At 44.7% G+C, this 23158-nt stretch overlaps 1 protein-coding gene across 2 annotated transcripts in view; it reads left to right on the top strand.

Moving 5' to 3' along the window:
* Spire1 (spire type actin nucleation factor 1) overlaps nucleotides 1-23158 on the top strand; it is a 133613-nt gene that overhangs the window by 61303 nt on the left and 49152 nt on the right. For both annotated transcript variants that reach the window (XM_071602487.1, XM_071602486.1), the window contains exons 4-5: nucleotides 5435-5560; nucleotides 22696-22773. In XM_071602487.1, the coding sequence (XP_071458588.1) occupies nucleotides 5435-5560; nucleotides 22696-22773 (204 nt within the window). The remainder of the gene's footprint in view (nucleotides 1-5434; nucleotides 5561-22695; nucleotides 22774-23158) is intronic.

Genomic DNA, 23158 nt, shown 5'->3' with positions numbered 1-23158 from the left:
GACCCATCTGTTATTTCATTTATGCTTTAATTTGGCCTAGGCTTACAGAGTTTATTCAAGGGAAGTCTGAATGTTTGGTGGAGCCAGTGAATTAAGATCTCTGTCCACCCAGGTTAGTTTACTGGACAGTGTGCACCACTCCCTGGAGTGGCTCCATGGAGAGAAACTTCTCCACCCTTCCTGGTACTTGTCCTCTGAGTTCTAAAGTCTGGTGGAAAGTGTGCTGCTTTTCTCACTGAGGAGATGGAGTTTTAGTGATCCATCTTGGTTAACTGTATGGTGCTGAGTTAATCAAAAAGATTGCCATGTAGTTTTTTTTTGTTGTTATTTCTTGTGATAAATACATGCTTATGCTCAGTGGGAAAACATTTTTATATTATGTAGTTGAAAATACTGATATGGTACTTTAAAAACAATTTTTTTTAGTTGTAGATGGATGCAATATCTTTTTAAAAATTTATTATTATTTTTTATGTGGTGCTGAGGATCAAACATAGTGCCTCACACAAGCTAGACAAGTGCTCTGCTACTGACCACAACACTGGTCCAATATGGTACTTTTTTGCAAATAAGATTCTATACTATAAATGTTTGTGACTAAATATGGTTAAAAACATTTGAATTTCTGTATCTGAGAACAAATTATGGGAAAAACTGGAAGCTAGTATTTTAAAATTTATTTTGGAATTGACACTTATTTTGGGGGCAGAGTGTGAAATTTGAGTACACACATACAATCTGTGATGACCAAACCAGGGTAAGGAATTCAGTAGTATTAATAAAGTGCTCTGATATGATAAATGCTAAATAACTGAGAGAATGTAATTTTGATTATATCAGTTCTAAGGTTAAATATCTCGCACATATTGTGGTATGCGTTACAGAAAAAGAGGTAGACATACTGACTACCTTCTAACTTAAACAAAAACTATATTATTAATTATGCCAAGTTTTCAGGAAAACTTCATGGTCTCTTATTGTGTAGTATTTTATTACTAAGTAGAAATAAAGTATCAATTGTTAATAAATAGAATTTCCAAGTTACCCACAATGTCTTTGGTATCAAATAAAGGTTTTTCTCCTAGTTGGTACATTGTTTATGATGTATATGTTTTTTTATTTGCCAGAATAACAAAAGTGAGAAGGTTTCAAAATGTTGACATGTAAATAGGCTATTTCCTCATCACATCAGTATAGGTGGGGTTTGCTGATACTTTCAAGTTCTGTTGAAAATATCTAGCAGAATCCTATGAGTGCTGATGAAATTTTCCAGAAAATTAACTTTGAGTCCGTATATTAATAATGATTCTATACAGGGAATTCACATAATGGAATTGTGAAGACTTTAGAATGATGTTCAGGATTTTAAGAGCCAGGAAACTGGAAAAGATTTTCAACAGAACCAAATGGAAATTTGAGAGCCAAAAAACCACAGTAACTAAAATAAAAGTTGAATGGATTGGTTCAGTAGCAGACTAGACAGAGCTGAAAAGAAAATGTAGAAAGTGTGGTCACTAGGAGACACACTGAGCAAAGCACAGGGACACCAAATGAACAAAACGAGCAGAATAGAGGGTCAGACACAAAGCTGGTGCATGTAATTAAAGTCTTAAAGGAGAGCAAAGAAGAGAAGGGCTGATAGCGGTATTGAAGACACACTGTTTTTCCAACACCATGATCTGATTTCATTAGAGCAAAACTGCAAAACACCACATTTAAAATCAGCCAGAGGAAAAAAGATGACTTCAAAGGAACATCAGTGAAACTGCACCAGAGGTCTCAGCTGAACTGGAAAACAGAGAGTGCCATCTTCAGAGTCCTGACAGTCTAGCGTTACTCAGTGGAATAACTGTCAGCAGTAAAGGTGAAATACCTCTTCTGACAGAGAGAGCGCTTCTCAAACAAAGACCATGCCAGGTGGAAGCTCGGGGATGCAGGGAGATTTGAAGAACAAAGAAAAAGATAAACATGAAAGTAAATCAAAAGGAATACTAACTGCATAAAACAATAATAATGACTTGTGTGGTTTAGACCATACTAAGTTAAAACACCCAACTTCAGCACAAGTGAGAAAGTAATTGGAGGTAGCACTGTCAGGTCCTGGAATGGTGTGGCCAGAGGTTTGTGTTAGCCAGCCTTCCCTTTCTGTAATGAATACCTGAGAATAAATACCAGCTTATAAAGAGAAGAGTTATTTTGGCTCAGTTCCTAAGGTCTTAGTCTGTGGCCAATTGACCCATTGCTTTTGAGTCTACATTGAAGTAGCACTTCATGGCAGGGAGATTGTGGTAGAGCAAACTGGTCACCTGTGGCCAGGAACTGAGCAAGAGGACAGCACGTCCCCAGTGACCAGGCCTCCAACTGGACCCTCCTCTTAGAGATCCCACCACCCCCTTTGGCAGCATATCCCCAGTGACCAGGACTCCCCTAGACCCTCCTTTTAGAGATCCCACCACCTCCCAGAGAGTGGAGCTGGCACCTTGTCTTCAACACGCGGTCCTTTGGGGGACAAGTCCAGACCTTAGCAGGTTAGAGCACTAATTTATTAGATTGTGATGAAGAACATGGCCCATCTCTAAGGAAGCCAATAAAAGAAAGTAAAATAATTTGTAGATTTTGAGCTGGTAGGGGAGGGAACAAGTTAATAAAATAATATTGACAGTGTGAAAGAAGAGATGGGAAGAATGATAAAGCTTTGAACAGAGAGCAGTTGGACAGGTAGAGGCACGTGGAGGACAGTGTCCTGACACCTAAATTGGTGGGACTGCTCTGCTCAGGATGGTAGCAGCCACAGGTCGATTACCTGAGATGATGTGCAAAAAGTGTAAAATGCATATTGCATTCCAAAACACCCAGAAGTAATGTAAAATATCTCCTTAAGAATTTTTATATTGACTATAATTAAGTATTGTATAATATGTATTTTATCAGGTTAGCTAAAATATATTCTCAAGGTCAGTTTCAGTGTTTTTTTGTACTCTTTACGTGTTCAGCAGAAAACTTCAAAAAAGTCACGTATGTGGCTCACACTATTTCTATGGATTGTACTCGCTGAAAACACTCTAATTAAAAGAGAAATATTTTTAGACTGCACTAAAAATACAGAATCCAGCCATATGTTCTTACAAAGGACATATTCATAAATACAAGGACAAAGAAAACTTGAAAGTAAAAGAACAAAAAAAGATACAGCATTCTAACCAAAAGAAAGCTATTGTAGATATTCTTTTCAGATAAACTGGACTTAAAATGCATTACTACAGATAAAAAGTATACTTAGTGATAGAAATTTGATTCACTAAGGAGAAGTAACAATTCTAAATTTGTGTGCACCTAATAACAGCCTATAAATAGTAGCATTAACAACATATTCAATTAAATAAAATTGATAAAATTATATGGAGAAATTGACAGATCCATGGTCCTTGAGGGGAGGTTTGGTGTCTCTCAGCATCCATCAAAGAAAGGGTATGTGGACAGTGGGAAGAGCAAACTGACATCATGGGACCCAGCACCCAGAGTACATGTTCTTTTTAGGTTTGTGTGGAACAATGAAAAATTAGACCATTCTAGGACATGAAACAAGTCTTTCTGGGTGTCCAAGGGTTAAAATTATATTAACCATATATATTTGACTTTACCTGTGGAAAGCGACCCGTGTTCTACAGAAACCGCACTTCATGTTTTGAACCTTGATCTTTTCCCAAGCTAGCAGTGTCCCGTGCTGGGCGGGTCAGCAAGCCGCCGCTCCCAGCTAGCTCATGCCCTCCACCACGCTGTTGACTTCCTTCACAGTGATTATTAGAATTTACAGTTCCCAGATCGACTGTTGAGCATGGTGTGAGGCAGGAGTTGTTGCATGATTTTTTAGGCCTGGCACTATTAAAAGCATGGGGACAGTTTTCCCTTTTGTTGTGCCTGCCACGCGGCAGCGCGCTGAGTATACATATGCCTGCCTGAGAATAAATACCAGCTTATAAAGAGAAGAGTTATTTTGGCAGGCAGCCAGGCATCCGCTCTGGCCTTTCTGATTGGGTTCAAGTGGTCCAGTGATTGTGGCTCTGAATGAAGCCCTAGTACCAAGTTCTCCCACTGAGTGCTTCTCCCTAAGAATGGATGCATCTGGCCCTGCATTCTACCCAGCCCCACCAAAAAAAAAAAAAAAAAAAACCCCAAAATAAAACCCAATAACCCAGTCCCTCTGTTCCTCCTGCCCTGGCATTTCCATTTCCAGCTTAGTACTCTTCAATTGATGTCAATTATTCAAATGTAATGACATGTTCATTTAGTAATTGTATTAATGTCAAATTTATTAAGGGAAAACTTATTTACAGCCATTTATTTATTTAAGGTACCCAGGGACATTTTACCACTGAGCTACATCTCCAGCCCTTTTCATTTTTTTGAGATGGGGTCTTGCTAAGTTGTTGAGTCTGACCTTGAACTTGTGGTCCACCTGCCCCAGCCTCCTGAGTCGCAGAGATTACAGGTGTATGCCACCACACCTGGCTCTTATAGCTTTTTAATGTAAATGGAGTACTTTAAAATATAGCTATTGTATATGGATATATAATTATTATAGAAAAATGGTTATTCCAGTGCATTGGACTCCTGGGAGGTATCTTTGCAATCTAATAAAATAAATGGTGCATGTATGATGAAGTTCACTATTATGTGAAATTATAATGCACCATTTAAAGATTTGAAAACAAATAAAGTGGTATATTGTCTGCATGACATTAAATGATGTATTTTGCCGCAAATGATGTGAGGGTCATGCACTCTGTGGAGTCCAGGATGGCAGGACAGGAAGCATCATTGGGCTCCTGCTGCCCTCTTGCTCCACTCCCAAGCACCTTCTCCTGAGTCCAAATGTTTTCCTGACATTCTTTTTACTACTTACAAAGGTCAACATGTACTAGAGTGAGCCTGGGCCTCAGAACCAGGTAGTGTTGTGATAGGATCCCTCTTCCTGAGAAGAGGGATCTCTGACTGTGGACAGGTTAACCTGGCTTCTCTCACTGTCATCTTCCTTTGCACAAAAAGGGGAAGAGTCAGGGTTTCACAGAATAGTAAATGATAATAGGCTGCCTAATGGCATGTCAGATATAGGATCTGGCATGACAACAGTTGAGTATATAGTAGCTGTTAAGATACTCTCATTTTTACCAGTAAATGGTAGTTCCCTTTCTGCTCCCAACCTAAACTTTGATACATGTCTGGTCATTTTCAAGGAGAAGCTAATTCAGCCAGCCTGGTGTATTGTTGGGCATTGGTTGGTTTCTGGGCCTCCCCATGTAATTGTGTAGGAACTGATGGCCCTGGGCGAGGAGGGTTGCCTTTCTGTCTCACGGGAGCATACATAGGTGCGGCTGCTTTCCCGGTGCCCAGAACCCTGATCACAGACCTTCTCTGTTGATTTCCTCTTCTGTAGCTGTGTGCTGCTCATCTCCCAGCCGAGTCAGAGGCACCAAATCATTATCAGGCAGTGTGTCGCGCACTGTTCGCAGAAACCATGGAGCTCCACACGTTCCTGACTAAAATCAAGAGTGCAAAGGAGGTGAGTGCTGTCCGCTGATGTCGGGGATGGCACACCTGAGTCCTCAACCTTGTCCTCCCTGTGAACCTTAAAATGTCCATCCCCATTCTGCTTTCTGGTGAGTACTGGAAACTGTTTAGGAAAGAAGCAACTTAGGCATAAGGAAATCTCTTCTTTTTTTTTTTTTTGAGAGAGAGAGAGAATTTTTTTTTTTTTTTAAATATTTGTTTTTCAGTGGACACAACATCTTTATGTGGTGCTGAGGATCCAACCCAGCGCCCCGCTCATGCCAGGCGAACGCGTTACCGCTTGAACCACATCCCCAGCTCCAGGAAATCTCTTCTTACATATGAGCAGCTTGAATCCATTTTATAAAACAAAGGTTTTCATGAAGTTTCCTTCCTAGTGGGGAACAAGGACGCCTCAGCTGGCTGCACCAGCTTCCCGCATACCTGCTTGTCACCTGCCCTGCCATGCTTTCTTTTGTCCATTCTGAAACATGTTAGTGCCTTTTTCAGGAAAGGACAGGAACTCTGAAAGGAGGTGACCCTTACCTCTGATTGGATTTGATGAAAGATTTAGTGGAGGAGCTTGGAATTAATGTATGGATAACCTAAAACCTTATTTGGGATATCTTTTTTATTGTTTATTAATGCCTGTGAGTTTAAAATACTGTGTCCAAAGAGAATCACTCTATTTAGAAGGTGAATCATCATGTTTTGAGTTAGATGGTTGTGAAGATTCAGTGAGATCTCATCTGAAATGGCACAGCATTCTGGATCACGATAGGGAACAGAAGCAGTATTTCAATGCCTGAAGTACAGAGTTTATCTGAAACACTAGGCTAAGATTCACTATGCATGATTTGGGGAGAGACACATATTGGATGCGGAAGCAAAGAAGGAAAAAGTAAACCTCATTGCTAAGTAAGACTTAGCCCTGGTAAAAAGGAGGTGAAGGGTGTCTCAGCCACATCATCCTCATCCTCAATAAGCTGCCCTTACCTGAGTCCGTCAGGTACCTGTGAAGACGAGCTTTGGGCTTCTTCATTTGCTCTAGACAGCACACTGCCTACAGTCTTTTTTTTTTTTTTTTTTTGTAATGGTAGGCCAGTGAGAAGCTATAAGTTCATAAAATTGGACCCAAGAGGAAAGCCATCACCAGGGTGGAGAAAGGCGAACTGTATGTTATTTGGAGGGCTGTTGTACATGTTACAGACTGGCTGCCCAGCGTGGATGGGATCAGAGGAAACAGCAGCTGATACAGCTTCCAAGTGAATATGTGAAAACACCCCCAACTAAGTTGTAGTAAGTGGTAGAAAAGGTCACAGTTTAAGGCTGTCCTCGTCTTCCTGGTTAGGTGAGGTTGAGGTTGCTCTCCCCAGAGCTTCAGTTCAAGGATGTGAGTACAGTGCTGCAGAGTTAGTATGGCATATTGAATGGCTTCTGACATCTCCAGCACAGACGTCCTCAGAAGCTGCTTCTGAGCATAAAGAACAGCGTTAGTATTTTTACCACTGTACCCCACCCAGTGAGCTTCTTAAAAAGTTTCCTTGGCTCCTAATTAGAACTTGGCTCTTTCAGATACGCAAACACATTCTCAGAAAGAGGTTTAACCATGATCCAAGTCTGTTTAAATAAGAAAACTGGCAGTTGGAGAAGCAGTGCTGGGTGCTGGGCTTGAGGGACCACCCAGGCAGTGGAACAGCAGTGCTGGGTGCTGGGCCTGGGGGACCAGCCAGGCCTTGGGGTGGGTTCCAGCCGCGTCTGCTCAGGCTCTTCTGGGCACTCTCTCCTGGTTCTCTCTCTGCACAGCTTCTGTGCCTGTGGCCGCCCTGGGCAGTTGCCTTCTTTCTTTGACGCTTATGTAGTCCCCCAGCCAGTCTCAACCCTCCATTGCTATCATCAGCTCCTCTTGGGGGAGTTCAAGAAAAAGAAGAAACATGGCACAGTCCTGCCATTCCTCTTGTTGGGGCTCTGCCACCTAAACACACCTTCTCCTCATAAAAACCTTTGTTTGTCTCACATCAGAACCCTGGCCCTGGTTCCGCTTCTGGCCCAGCGCCTGTCCTCAGGCCTGGCCCACTGCAGCCAGCGCAGGTCCTCCACCCCTCTGCTCCCTCCTGTCTTCCAGTCTGTCAGCCCTTCCAGCTCCACTTCCTTTCTTGTCTGGACTGGGTTCAGTCACTTTCCAGGAGTCTGTGTCCACTGTCTCGCCTCCATCATGACAGCAGCCTCCTTGCAGGTGGCCTTCATCACCGAAACCCTCTCCGTCCAGTTCATCTTCCTTTTTGTTGATGGCTAATTTTTGTAGATCACAGAGTAGGAGGCCTCAGGAGGCCTGCTCCAGGCCCAAATCCTGTGTGTTGTGTGTGCCCCCTGACCCAGCACAGAAGATGACAGGTGTGACCTGGCAGGCTTGTGGGCAGGTGGCCTGCCTGCCCCCTTCCTTGGTGCCAGCCAGTGCGCTGTTGGTCTCTGCCGGGGCACAGGGACTCACAGCCTGCCTCCCCAGTGCTGGGCAGCCCTCCTCTCTGACTCCACGCCTTCCATTCCTGGCCCCTCCCCTTTCTTCCTATGGGCCCCCGGTGAGCTTTCTGTCCAGTACTGCTCAGCAGTGAGATCCTTCCCCTGCCTGCAGGACTCTTGACCCTGCCTCAGTTCCATCTGTGGGAATTAGCAGGCCAGGGGCAGCCAGCACTTTCCTGCCTGGCCTCTCGCCTGTCCCATTGTAGGAGGCAGTAGCTCCTTTCTTAGGCTGGTTGTCCTGACTGACTGCTCTGACTCCAGGGACTTGCTGTCCTGGTTAACATGGCACCCTGTCACTGTGGAGGACAGTTAAAGCTCATTGTGATGGAGGCCTCCAGTGTGCATCATCTATTTAGGTTTTGTTCTCTCTCTCTTTTTTTTTGGTACCAGGGATTGAACTTAGGGGCTCTCAACGCCTGAGCCACCTCCCCAGCCCTATTTTGTATTTTATTTAGAGACAGGGTCTCACTGAGTTGCTTAGCACCTCACCATTGCTGAGGCTGGCTTTGAACTTTCAGTCTTCCTGCCTCAGCCTCCTGAGCTGCTGGGGTGACAGATGTGTGTCACCGTGCCTGCCTGGTTTTGTTCTCCTTCACAGTGCTGCCTTCCTCGTGTGTACATCATCCTGTGCTGTTGGAAAGCATCATGCTATCGTATGTTTGCAGCTCTTGCATTCTGGGCTCTTTCTATGTGGTCAGCCCCTGTCAAGCCCTGCCCTCTTGCTGCTTTCTGTGTGACATCCTCATCACTTCCCTCCACCCCTAACAGCACTGACCCCTCTGCTGCCCGTGCCTCTCTTGTGTCCTCTCACTTTTCAGATTCAGTGGTGGCCATTTGCTTACATCCTTGAGACCCATCTCCACAACTGGACCAGGTGCTGGTTTGTGTTTGAAGCCATCACGCCGTGTGGGGCATGTAGGAAACCCTCTAGAAACACTTGCTGAACTGAAACCATTCGTATGTTTCTGTGTCTTCCCAGAACCCAAAGGATTTCTTCTGGTTGGAAGGAGTCAGTTTTGAAAGCATGTTCGGAACATCTTGGTCACGTAGTCCAATGAACATGGGAACATTTATGGACTGTAGATGAGGTCTTCTTCTGTTCTTGCCATTCTGTAAGCTTGCACACCTTCATCTAGTAAGAAGTCCTGACAGGCGAGCCGTGGAGCACATGCAAATCCTGGCCCTGAGAGGTTCTGAGCCATTTAGTTACACAAACTACCTGTCAGCACTGAGGTCTCAGGATGAAGTCTTGCAGGGTCACAGGTTTTCTTATGACATAAAACACACGATTTAGGAAAAAAGAAAAGATATAGAAATTTTAAATAAAAAACAAGTAGGTTTTCTTTTATAATATATAAGGCATTCTCGAAGTGAAAGAAAGTTTTCATTGATGTTAGTTCATGTATGTATGTCAGTGGTTTTAACCTTAAGAATGCTGAGTTCACTCTACTAATAAAATATTACATATTTATTTGATATTTTTTATTGAGGATCTCAAATACTTAATGCATTTTAAGAATCAGACAGTTTTGCTGGGCGTGGTGTCACACACCTGTAATCCCAGCGACTCAGGAGGCTGAGGCAGGAGGATTGTGATTTCAAAGCCAGCCTCAGCAACTTAGCAAGACCCTGTCTCTAAATAAAATAAAACAGGCTGGGGGGCTGGAGATATATTCAGTTGTTAGAGTGCCTGCCTTGCATGCACAAGGTCCTGGGTTCAATCCATGGCACCACAAAAAAAAAAAGGAGGGGGCGCTGGGGATTTGGCTCAGTGGTAAGTGCCCCTAGGTTCAATCCCAAGTACCAAAAAAAAAAAAAAAATCAGACAGTCTATAAGTTTGAGCCAAGTGAAATTTTCAAAATAGCCTCAGAGTAAACAAAATAAAAAGTTAAATTATCAATGATCTTTCAAACTACCTTATATCAGTGTATAATTATGTCTGTGTTTTATGTAACTTGGGGGTAAAATCATAGTATATGAACATTTTTGAGCTCAGTTGCTGATACCCTTCCTGATTTGATGATCTGAAAGTACTTTAATTATATTCAATTCTTTATTTGTTTAATTGGCAATGATTAAAATATAAAACCTGTCATGGCATACAATGCTTTGAAGTGTCAGGATTTTCAAAATCTGTTTTCAAGTGCCACCATTGTCCTATAAAGTGGCAGTAACATACCCATTTACTGAATATGGGTACTTTAAGCTTTTTGCCCCCATTTCTGGGTGCTGGAGACCTGCCCAGGGCCTCCACTCCAGAGCCTAGGTGGGTGTTTTCTTTGTTGTTTTGGGTTTGCTTTTTGTGGTCCTGGGAATGAATCCAAGGGCATTCTACCACTGAGTTACATCCCCAGACTTTTTCAATTTATTTGAGAAAGGGTCTTATCAAGTTGCCCTTTGAATTTATGGTTGCCCTTTGAACTTGTCATTCTCCTTCAGCCTCCCAAGTAGCTGGGATTATAGGCATGGTGAGACTGGGTTCTTCATAAAGTGCATTTCCTGGTATTTCATCATCTGTTCATTTAAGAGTACATTTGTTTCTATTCTGATCTCTTCTTATGATGTGATTTTCTTCTTAAATGACAAATAAAATCCTTTGAAGTTATTCTCTAAATGATAGAAAAGACTTGCATGGGCCTGCTGGATTGTCTCAGAGCAGTTTGATGTCCTTGGAAGGGAGCAGGCATGACCATGCCTCATGCCTGGCGAGCAGCTGGATGTCTTGTATGTAAGGGCGGTGTGTAAACCTGACCTTCCATGTCAGGATGTGTTTTCTACAGATGGCATCCTCAGAGTGATGGAAGTCGTCTCCCCTGGCTGCGGCTGGCACCATGCATGCCACACCGCACTGAAGGTATTCTAGACCTTCAGTCATGTGAGAGGCAAGGCGTCTCAGGTAGTCAAGCCATCTTAGGTTTCTTCAGGGTTTTCATTGTCATTAGCCGAGTGTGATGATCTTTGATCTCAAGTGTGGTGACATCTGTGGTGCTTAGTTAGCTTCTTATTGACGTCTTACTTCCTCTGATGAGTTCTTTGTTCATTCCCCCCTCGGTTATGATTTTCCACTCACGTTCTTGAGGCGTCTGCTGCCAGTCACTTCAGGCTACCCCATGATGGCTCCTCATACTGGGCACTGTGCCCTGTACCTTCCTGTCTGGCAGCTGTCACGGGGACAGGTGTTTTCTTGGTCTCTCTCGTGTTCCTCTGTAGACATCAGTGAGCAGGTATCCCTGAGGGGCCTTTCTGCTTGATTCTATAGCTGTGAGCTCGAGGTGTGCCACCAAGAGGAACTGTACCATATAGCCTGTCTCCAGCATACTGGGTGCTTGCAGGTGCACCTGGGGGTGCCGCAGGCTGCAGGCACTCTCCCCGAGGCCATCTCACCCCGGAAGCTCTTCCTTCACCTGCTGCGTCGCCTGCGTGTTCTGCCTGTGCTTCCCTTGCATGAGCATCCAGGGAGTCTGCACCCAGCTGAAGCTGCTCTTTCCTTCTTCTCCCCACAACAGAATGCCTGTTTCTGCTTAGGATCTAGGTCAGAGTCCACTGTCCAGAGGTCATTCTTCATCCTCTGTTAGTGTGCAGTGCACCCGGCTCTGTCTTCTTCCAACCACTGCTGGCATCATGTATTAGTGACAGTGGACAGGCCTCCCCTGCTCTGTGAGCTGCTGGGGGCATCATGTAGTAGTGACAGTGGACAGGCCTCCCCTGCGCCATGAGCTGCTGGGAGCATCGTGTAGTAGTGACAGGGGACGGGCCTCCCCTGCACCTTGATTTCCTGGGGGTGTTGTGTAGAAGTGACAGGGGACTGGCCTCCCCTGCACCGTGGGCTGCTGGGGACAGGGGTCTCTTCACCTTGTCAGAGTCCAGAATTGAGGCCCAGGATGAAATCTCGCGTGGTCTGTTTAGGTGTTTCCCTTGCTGCTTCCTCAGCTTGCCTTATGTCAATAAAATCTGATTTTTTTTTTAACCAAATTATTCCATTTTGAAGAAGGTTAGCCCTCAGTTGCCAGTAGGAGGCAGGAGGCAACACCAGGAACCCTGCACTGTGGTTAGCCCTGGTCTTGCCCCTGGGCCAGCCCCTCACGTGTGTCTTGCTGTCCACAGTGAGAGGCTGAGGGGTTGAGGGAGATTGGGTGCCCTACTTGATTTTTATTAGTTTTTAAAAGATTTTCATAGTAGGGCAGTTTATACACCCCAAAGCCTTGTGCAGCAGCTCGGAGCCCAGATAGCCTGCATCGCTGTCCTTACGATCCTGAGTGGCCCACTCCTTGCTTATGTTGGCACTTAATCCTTGTGATATTCTTGTAATCAGGTAGCCCCGACCTTTGCCTCCCATTTCTTCATATGTATAGGAAAACCCAAGTCTGCTTGTAATAAACTGGAACAGATTAGCCACTGAGGGAGATAGGAGGAATTGGATCAGCCATGCCTTCCAGTATTTTAGAAACAACAAGTAACACATACCTGAAATGGCAGGTCAGGACCGCTGTGCGCGTGATTGGCTGTGAGTCTCAATAGAGGAGAAGCAGTGAAGATGCTGGGGATTTTGGTGTAGAATTGGCAGAATGTGATAGCTTTTTCCAAATATCAGAAATGCTAGTGATTAAAGAAGTACTAGGTTTATGGAGAACGAGGACCAAATGGCAAAATTAGTTCATCCATGTAATAGTTATGTGACAGGTGTGCTCTGTGACGTGTGCCGCTGTAGCAGTAAGCAGCATTTCTGCTATACTTACCCCGCACTGGCTGCCACTGGGAGACATCAAGCACATTAACCCATTGGGTCCTGACAACAAGCCATTGTTAAGTGTCGTTACTGTTTTCCCCCCTTGGGAGTACAATGGTGAATAAGGTTATGATAGCTTGTTGTCGCTGCAACCAGAATACCCGACAAGAACAACTTATTTGGCTCTCAGTTTCAGATGTCTCAGTCCGTAGATGGCCAAATTCACTGCTCTGGGCCCAGGTCAGGCAGCACACCATGGGGGAAGGGCGAGGTGGAGGAAAGTTGCTCAGCTTCTGGCAGCTGAGAAGCAGAGCAAAGGGGCCTCAAGAAGAGGCACCCTTCCAGGGCTCCCCTAGAGACCCCCTCCCCTATTCATGCCGTCCCTTGCCTACAGCTACCACCCAGTCAGGTTGTTCAGACTAGGATGGGCCGACTAGGGCCCAGCTCTCACAGTCGAGCCCTTCTACCTCTGAACATCCTGCATCGACACAGGACTTCTGGGGGACGCCCCTTACCCTAACCATAATAAAGGTGAATGGGTCTCTGTCCTCACAAAACTTCTAGCTGAGTAAGGGTGACTGTCTAGGAGCAGCCATCTTAGAGTAGTGTGAGAAGACTGATAGGTATATGCAGGGTGCTGTGGATGCACCTAAGAGCGTCTTGAAGCCCAAATGCCCAGCAAAATGGTGGATGCACACGGCCCTGTGAAGGCCCAGAGACAAGGAACAGGCAAGGGAGGAGGCAGTGTAAGATGACAGGGGGAGGAAGGGGCAGACCTGTCCAAGGGCAGAGCCACTGTCTGAGGAGGAACATCCCAGGAGGATGCTCATGGGGAAGGCAGGTGCCTGATGCGGGTGGGCCTGAAGGCCCAGGCATTCTGACTGCTCGTGGCCTAATGCCTTCTTCAAGAACCAGCATAAGTCTATGGTGTGTGCTTCAGTGCTCCGACCCCCACTGCTGTGCTGCTTCCTTCCTTCATTCAGTGTGTCACGGAACATGTCTGTGTTCTGGGCAGTGAGCTTCTGAGCACATGCAGGTCACCAGGACTAGTTGAATTCAAGTGGCAAAATGACTCTCGTAATGAGTGAGGCATGCACAGAAACATGAACAAACGTCCCAGGTCTCGTCTCTTGCTGTTGATGACCAGATGGAGAACAGTTCAGTTGCAAGGTACAGTGAGTTTTTAGTTATTCAATCTTCAAATGGAACTCCTTTGTTTTAAAGGTAGTTTTGCTTTAAAATAGAAACTCTGTTAAACTTGTGTCCAGACAAAGGTAGATGTGTGAGGATGCAAGCTCCAATTTGCCGCATTAGATCAGGAATAGTGTGCCTGGGCTGGTGCCCAGAGACCTGACGTTGAGAGGGGCCGCGCTTCAGAGAAAGCTCAGGAAGCCAAGTGAGGGGAAAGTCAGGGGTTGCTTCCATTTTCTCTGTGTTCTCTCCCGATTTCTGATTTGCTTTTTAAAAATTCTGAAGCATGCAGCAGCTTGGGAGACTGAGGCAGGAGGATCGCAAGTTCAAAGCCAGCCTCAGCTGCTTAAGTGAGGCCCCCAGCAACTCAGCAAGACCTTGTCTCAAAATAAAAGAAAGGGCTGGGGATGTGGCTCAGTGGTTAAGTGCCCCTGGATTCCATCCTTGGTAAATAAATAAATAATCAATCAATCAGTCAGTCTGTAGCAGCTTAGATGGAAAGCCGGAGCCTGAATCTGGGTCTGTAAGCCTCTGACCCACAGTTCTTGATCACGCAGCTCTAGTGAAAGAGCCCTGGAACAGCAGCTTCTCCGCCTTCCCTACCCCTCCCTTCCTTCCACTTTCACACCCCCTTCCTCATCTGGACAGTATCTGCCATGAGATGATGTAAGCCAAGAGCATGTACTCCTCCAGTACCTAGGAACTGGGTCGCAGACCGAGAGTGAGCTAGAGAGGTCCCGGGGGCCCAGGAATCCTGGTTGGGCCTGGTGTCCAGATGTGGGGGCTCATTCTCAATAGTAGCACTTGCTTCATCTGAGATAAGCTTGCAATCTTAACATTTTTTTGTGACCCGAAAGTCGTATGATGGTTTCATACTGAACTTACGCTATGACTAGGTTAGTCCACTTGGCAATTTTAAATTTTCTCCCTAAAATGCATGGATTTCTGTTTGACCGCGTATCTGTTTTGTATTGCATTTCATTTAAAAGTTATGATTACTTGGCATTTCTTTTTTTTTTTTTTTAAAGAGAGAGAGAAAGAGAGAGAGGAGAATGAGAATGAGAATTTTAATATTTATTTTTCAGTTTTCGGTGGACACAACATCTTTGTTTGTATGTGGTGCTGAGGATCGAACCCGGGCCGCACGCATGCCAGGCGAGCGCGCTACCGCTTGAGCCACATCCCCAGCCCTACTTGGCATTTCTAAATCCTCCTTTATTTTCTTTTTTAAGGTAAAGGTTCAACTTTTTTAAAAACATATTTTTAGTTGTAGATAGACACAATAACTTTATTTATTTGTTTTTTATGTGGTGCTGAGGATGGAACCCAGTGCCTCACACATACTAGGCAAGTGCTCTACCACTGAGCTAGAACCCCAGCCCCTAAATCCTCCTCCTTACCCAGGTTCATTTTACTTTTATCTTCTTTTCAGGTAACTCTTCAGTCATCCATTTGATTGAACAACTTTATAAAGCTGATGGAATTTTGATCATTTCAGCAGCATTTATTAAGCATCCTCATTTTCAGTATACCCAGGATTTCATTTGAATTACTAATTAGGTTTATTTATTATTTTCTCCTCACCCAGACCATCATAAATGCTTAATATGAACTTCTTCGCTATAATTATCTTAAACAATGAAATAACAGCAGCGTTGAATTAAATATTGATTTTTTAAAATTCATATCACAAAGGTGATTTTTAAATTTTTCCTTTGTTAACTTCTTGCCCTTATTTATTTCAATTCTTTCTAAGTAATTATCACAATAAATTATTTTTATCCAAGTTCAGGATTTTTTTTAGTATTATGCTAGTGTAATTCTGCACAGTTCTGGTTGAATTTTAAGCAAGTTTTGTTTTTTTAAATATTTATTTTTTAGTTGTAGTTGGACACTATTATTTATTTTGTTTACTTATTTTTATGTGGTGCTGAGAATCAAACCCAGGGCCTTGCACATGCTAGGTTAGCACACTACCGCTGAGCCACAACCCCAGCCCTAAGAAAGTATTTTTATAAGGATGTATATTTTTAAAATATTAATTTAACTATTTTGGTTTTAAATTTTAAAATTTAAAAAATTTTTAGAAGTACAAGTTAGGTTGTGACAGTTTTACTATGAAAAACTATTGAATTATTTCACCTTCCATTCTGTTATACTGTGAATTGAGTTGAATTTTTTGTCTTTCATTTCTCAGAATGTTTTAAAAGTTGTCCTGAGGAAGGAAATACTTTCCCCTCTACCAGTGCTAATGGCTATCGCTATTTAAGTAGCATTATTCTAGCCAGGTGCAATGGTGCCTTCTGTAGCCCCAGCAGCTCAGGGTCTGAGGCACAGGCCAACCTCAGTAAACAGCTCCCCCTGCCGCTGCCCACCCCCCTGCCCCTCCTCCCGCACCCCCCCACCCCCCACCCCCAGTATCACAGAATTGCAGCATTTAGGTGCCTGGCAATTCCTCCCTAGACCCAAGATTGTTTAATCCCTCCAAGTGGTGAACATGTCACTTTTGACAGACAGAATCTGCCACCAGATGCCTGTTTGTGTGGTTGCCGTTTGTTCGTTTTAGTGAGGCCATCCATCGTTTGTGACTTTCAGGGTCCTTATCCCAGCCTATCTTCGTCTGACATGTTCCTATCGTGCATGTTGTGTGTGCACAGGACGTTTGTCACATTGCAGTCCTGGCTGCTCACTGCTGTCCCTGTTCAGATGTTTCACAAGAGTGCTTTAGTGAGAGATGGCGGAGGAGCTCCTCTAGGTGCCCGTTGCACAGGGGAAGTGACATGTAGTTTAAATGGTTAACGATGTGGAAAAAAAGCAGTGATCTTTAAGATGGAGATTTAACCAAAAAGGGGAGACATGTCTGTGAGCTGACATTGAACTCTCATAAATGAATTAATATTATTCTCCGAGCATTTGACAGACTTGTGATTCACAGGGTAGATTCTGTTTATTTTTTCCTCAAGATGCCAGGAACTGAAAATGTTGGCATGGAGCAGTTCTAATTGCTAGCCTGACATGGTTATGTCAGAAATGTGGAGAAGTAATTACCGTGTGGGTGCTCCCAATTAGAGCTTTCTCACCATATTCCAGGCACAGGTTGGCATCTGTGATTACATTTGTGCAAGCAAATTAAAAAAAATTTTTTCATTCACAAGCTGAAATAGAATTCACAGAAGCTTGTCTGTAAAGCAGGACAAATCTGTAATTGACAAGTAGCTCATTTGTCTTTCTGGGAACTAGAAAGATCAAACTTGTTCAACTATAGTATTTACAGACTCTCCACTGTTTTACCTTGATTTGTTGCTGAGCCAGGATTTGATTTTATGAAGAAGAGAAGTATCATTTGGTAAAACGAACTCATAAAGAGTAAAGTGTTTTTGTGATGGAATAAAAATTGACAGTCAGCTCCTCATGGACTTCCATTGGCCCTCCACATCTACTGTCTCCCGAATGCCCATGATGAGAGGGCTGCTTTCTTCTCTGTTATTTTATGTTATGTTAACAAAACCCTAAAAGTGGTTGTTATTATCTGCATCTCACAGATGAGGATGGGCCATTTAATACCATCTAGAATCACACAGCCTAGAGGATCTACGCCACCAGAGAGTTCTGCTCAGGAAAATAAAGAACCTGACGTTCTTGGATCATTCGTTTAAATTATCTGCAACATCTTAAGAAGAGATGGATTTTCTTAGTAGCAGGGAATTGGGGTTTGAGCTCAGTCCAGACAGAGGCAGAGACGGTGAAGGCCTGTGTTGGGTGGCTGTGTTGGCGAGCCGTGCTGACTGGACCTGGTTGCTGCTTCTCCTGCGCTTGCACCAGAGGAGCACAGGAACAGAATCATGAACTCGGCTCTTGGACCTGTGGTGACACATTCTGTCACAACTTTAATTGTAAATGACAGAATCACACTCAAAATAGCATGGGAAAGGTAGGGAGTAGTTAGTTGGCTGAATAATGGGGACATCCAGTTGGCTTTAGGCACAGTTCTAATTAGGACGGGCTTTCCCACCCCCCACCCTTCCCAGGACAGGCGGGAGGCCGTCCTCTAGCCATGTTCTTTCAGGTCAGTGACTCCCATGGAAATTTGTTGGTTATTTAGGTCAAAGTCTTGGAGGTTCACTGTCTTGGGAGCCAGTCACAGGGGTCGGGCTGTCATATCCTTGCCTGGTGAGGATGAGGTGAGGTGCTGGCAGTGGACCAGCTCTGCTCAGCCACAGGGCATACGTTGCCCAACAGGAAAAGGGCCTTTGCCAAACGAAGGAGCCGGAAAATTTCTGGGTCCAAAGAACGGCTGACTTTGAAGGGATGTGTAGTCCAGTGCAAGTCAAGATTTTCTTAAAATTCATAAAACTTTGGCTGCTGTGTCTGTTGTAATGATTTTTAATGTCCTGTGTTATGGATTTAGTTTCCCCAGGAAGTAGACTCCAAGGGGTAAAATCTGAATTCAGGTTTATGAGGAGTGCCTTGGGGGACCCAGAGTGGTGAGGGAGCGTACAGGGACCGCAGCGGACCCACCAGAAATTGGGGTGGCCCCGAAACGTCCCAGATTGAAGCTGTGTGCTTCCACACAGGCAGGACAAGTGTGGGCTGCCCCAGAGAGGAGGGCCCCCTTTGGTGAGGGCAGTTCCTGGAAGGGAGGAAGTGAGGAGCCCCTGTAGTTCGGCAGCCAGTAGAAGAAATTTCCTTCCCAACTTGGAAGGCAACTGACTGCAGCTTCCGCTGCCCTATCATGGAATAAAATTAACTCCAGGAAATGTGTTGTGTTTACCTGTCACTTTAATGCTCTCTGGCATATCCCTGCACTGTTGATCAGAGGTCCCAGTTTGAGGGCCACAGCAGCGACACTGGGAACCTGGCACAGGGGAGTGAGAAGGTAGATGCAGTGGGGGAGAAACCAGAGCGAATGAACGACCGAAGAAAGAGAGACTTGGGCCTTGCCAGAGGCCTCCCAGCCTTTGCCTATGGGTCTGATCCTGGGGACCACTGGAGTGTGGTCAGCAATCCAGGCCTGGAAGGGTTCCTTCCCATTTTCCTTCTGCTGGTTTAGAGGTCATTGGCACTGATCCTTGCCATGTGTTTAGCCTCCAGTGATGGGAGAACGTGAAGCGCGAACTGCATTCCAGCTGGGCAGGAGCAGCAAGCTGCTGCTGTGTGGGGACAGGGGCTGCCCGAGCGCTGGTGCGGCTGCGTGGGCTCGGCTGGCCCAGGCAGGGGGTTTCAGCAGGGGGTTCTGATGGTGCTGGAGCCTTCCTGACCTGCTAGCACTGTGATTGCTTCATTTCCTCTGTAAGGTGCTAGAATGGTTCCTTTCCCTTTTTTTTTTTTTTTTTTTTTTTTGACTGAGATCCATTCCTGGACAGGGAGGAAGCCTGGGTGTGGGATGGGACACTGAGGTGTGTAAGGTGTGTAGTGTGGGTGCTGGCAGTTTTCCTGAGCTACAGAGCACATTTCTCTGGCACAGATGGATACCTCTCTCCCAGCTTCCCTGGAGATCCTGAATTGAAAGGAGAAAATGCAGATTTCCTTCTGAATAATTTTCCCTGTGATTGATCTTCTTTTAATTAAAGGTGACTTTTATTAAGAGCTCTTGAAGACATATAAGCATTTAAACATTCTTGGTTGAAAGTTCTTAATTCACTTATGAACAGATGCGTACTAAATGCCAGTGATGTGCCAGGCACCTGTCAGTGAACAGAATATGTGAAAGTCTCTTTTCTTACTCAGGGAGATGGTTAGTAGTAGTGAATCGTAAGCTGAGAAGTCAGGCTGTGCTCTGCAAGAAGATGTAGACCAGGGGGAGGGCCAGTGGCTTGGAGTTTGGTCAAGGGCGTCCCCATTAAGAAGGTGACATTTGAGCAACGATGTGAAGGTGAAGGATGTGAGGGAATTGGCTCTGGGACCTTCGGATCCGTTGAAGCCTTCTGGGAAGGGGAGCAGTGCAGCCCCAGGACTGCATGGGGAGGAGCAGCAGGGGACCCAGGCATTCTCCGCTCCCATGGCACAGGGAGCATGCTGCCACAGCACCTGCCTGGGAACCCAGGGGCAGTTCACCACCTGGAGTCCCTTTCCTCTCACCATTGTAATTGTTAAAAATTAAATAACTAGAACAATATACACTTTAAGTCATTCATTCTTTTTGAATGGAGCCTGAGTCACACCACCAGAGAACAAAGTAAACTCACCAGATCCCCCTGCCTGGTCTCCTCCTCACTCAGTTCTGATGTGGACACTGGTGAGGAGTGTGGACTTGGGCTGGACACAACCGTTGTGAATCATCAGGAATTTTTAAAAAGATACCTGACCCCTACCAAAACAAATCAGGGATTTTGAATATCAGAAATATTGTGTGTGCCAGTTTGATGTATCTAAAAAGGTAGAAACGGTGGAGTCCTAGTTTAGTAATAATGATCACTACTCAGATTCCATGTAAGGTCATGCCAGATGTTACTACCCACTGTCTGCAAAGACCAGCCACAAGTAATAAATTCTGTCCTCTTTCCTTACATAATATCAAAATTCATTAATATTCATGAATGTTTATTTTAGCAAAATAAAGTAGAACTGCATCCAGCTGTTCTGAGGGTTGGATAAGCCACTGGGGTAGGATCAGGATATGTCAGTTGCCTGGAGGGCCACTGTTATCATAGCCTGGTGAGGCCTCACAGCCTATTCATACTGGGGAGCCTCGGGGGAAGACCCCAGGTGTGCTATTCAGCCAGTCAGAGCCTTGGTTCCCCTCATTATGGGCCATGGCAGGGGTACGTGGTAGTTGCCTGGAGGCTTAGCAACTTGTTTACCATGACCCTACCACCCTGCTGCGGGTAAGACCAGCATTGGGAAAGAGCCTAGCTCCAGAGGAGTGCAAGGGCCTGGAGAGGTGGCCCAGAAGAAAATCCAGATGTGTATGTTTTGGGTTGCTTTCTACCAAATCTATATGTGCCCATCTCTGCTGTGTTTAATTGATTGCATTTTAAATTTTGGTACATATTATGGTGTAATGAACTGTGATTTATTATACTTGTAAGGTATGGGGAGCTGTCCTGGGAGCCTTCTGCATGCCAGCCAGCATGCCAGGGATTTACTTCAGCAGGTGATCTCCTCATGCCCTGGTGAGGGAGGTAGTGGTGGTTTCCTTTTAAAGTTAAGAGGCCCAAAGAGGGTGTCTTAGGCAAGACCAGAGACTCGAGGAGTGGCAAGGATCTTATCACAGCATCTCAAACAGGAGACTTGACTTGGCTCTTTAAAATAAGTGTATTCTGCTGCCTTTCCTATCCTCTACTATCCCCCATCCCCTCCCCTCCCATCTTCTCTCTCTACCCCATCTACTGTAATTCATTTCTCCCCCTTGTTTTTTTTTTCCCCTTTCCCCTCACTTCCTCTTGTATGTAATTTTGTATAACCATGAGGGTCTCCTTCCATTTCCATGCAATTTCCCTTCTTTTTCCTTTTGCCTCCCACCTCTCACCCCTGTTTAATGTTAATCTTCTTCTCATGCTCAACAGACACTAGTATAGCAATATGTAAAACAGTGGATGTGTAACCGATGTGATGCTGCAGTCTGTATATGGGGTAAAAATGGGAGTTCATAACCCACTTGAATCAAAGTGTGAAATATGATATGTCAAGAACTATGTAATGTTTTGAACAACCAACAATAAAAATTAAAGGAAAAAAAAAGAAAATTTAAAAAATAAATAAATAAAGTAAGTGTAAACACATTCTGAAATAACCAGAAATACTTTTTCTCCCCCCTGGGGAGAGTAGAAATAATGCATTATTTGTACTCCATTTTCCCTGAGTGTTTTGAGTAACTGCATCTGCACTCTTTCATGTTATTGAAGGAAAAGAAGCAGGTGATGTGTTCCATGTTCACAGATGGCCAGTGGAGGAGTTAGGAAGCTAAGAATAGTTAAGAAATGTTTCATTTGTATTCTCATATAAAACAAGTCAGATTTCATATAGCTCATTGAAATTCAGCCTAAGTGTAAGCAGGTAAATATCTCAGCACATAGAAAAATACAGTAGGGTTGATGACTCTCTAACTAGGAGACAGGCCGCAACTTCATCATTAATATGTGAACATGTGCGTTACAGTCAGGATGCTCCTAAAGTTGCACACGTTGAACTGACGCAATTGAAAAGGTCTTTTTTTCACTTGCAATGTATTTATTAAGTTATTTGGTGAACGGATGGTGCAGCAGATGTAAGCCCACTGTGCTGATAAGGGCCTGGAGGAAGGGAGTCTCTTGAGCGAAGGGTCCAGCTCATTCGGGGTGGAAGGGGCTTCCCAAAGAACTGGAAGTTTCTGTTGAGCCTGGGATCTGGAAGAAAAGAAGTAGTGAAAGGGAGCCTTGTGGGCGAGGAGGGGAGGGTGCCCAGCAGGGATCGCCTTGGGTGGCAGGACATGGTGTGGAGTAAGGCATCTGCATGGAAACCGAGAGGGGCTGGTGCAGGTGTGGCCCTGTGTCCTTTGGAGGAGTAGTACCGCCTAGGCCAGGGTGGGTGGTGTGGGGCTAGGTAGGGAGAACTGGGGCCATGGCCTAGAGCCAGCTGCCCCAGGCTTCCTCATAAGACTATATCCATTTTCAGGGACTTCTCTCCCGCAGTGATGCCTATGTGTGTATCTTGTCTGATCTGTTAGAAGTTTTAATTTGAGAAGGGCTTAGTGAAATTTTCATGCCTGTTTTCTTTTTATTTTAACCGGTAGAATCTTAAGAAGATTCAAGAAATGGAGAAGAGTGACGACTCCAGCACAGACCTAGATGAGCTGAAAAACGCTGACTGGGTGAGGCAGTGGGGTCCACTTCCTGGCTGTTCAGTGTCTAAGACAGTGTGACTTAGGACTGTAGTGTGAATTGATCGGACGTAAATTTGAATGCCTGGTTTAACATGTGAGGAAATATCTGTTCCCATTTTTAAAAGCTTTCCTATTTTATCAGCCATCTTTCATATCTCTGGGAATTTTTGAAATTTTAAAATACCAACATTTCTAATGATACTAGTACCCGGATGTACGCTTCCGTGCACTCAAAGTCAAACCTGTTTTCAGGATTAGGTGCAAGACTAGCATGCAGTGCCTTCATTTATCCAAAGACAGTTCCTGGATTAGGGTCCCAGGGCTTCAGAGTAAGTAGTGTGGAGTCTGCCCTCTAGAGCTCCGAGCAGGAGCT

Source organism: Marmota flaviventris, chromosome 16, assembly GCF_047511675.1.
Source record: "Marmota flaviventris isolate mMarFla1 chromosome 16, mMarFla1.hap1, whole genome shotgun sequence".
NCBI lineage: Eukaryota > Metazoa > Chordata > Mammalia > Rodentia > Sciuridae > Marmota > Marmota flaviventris.
This window is presented reverse-complemented; position numbering and strand designations above follow the sequence as displayed.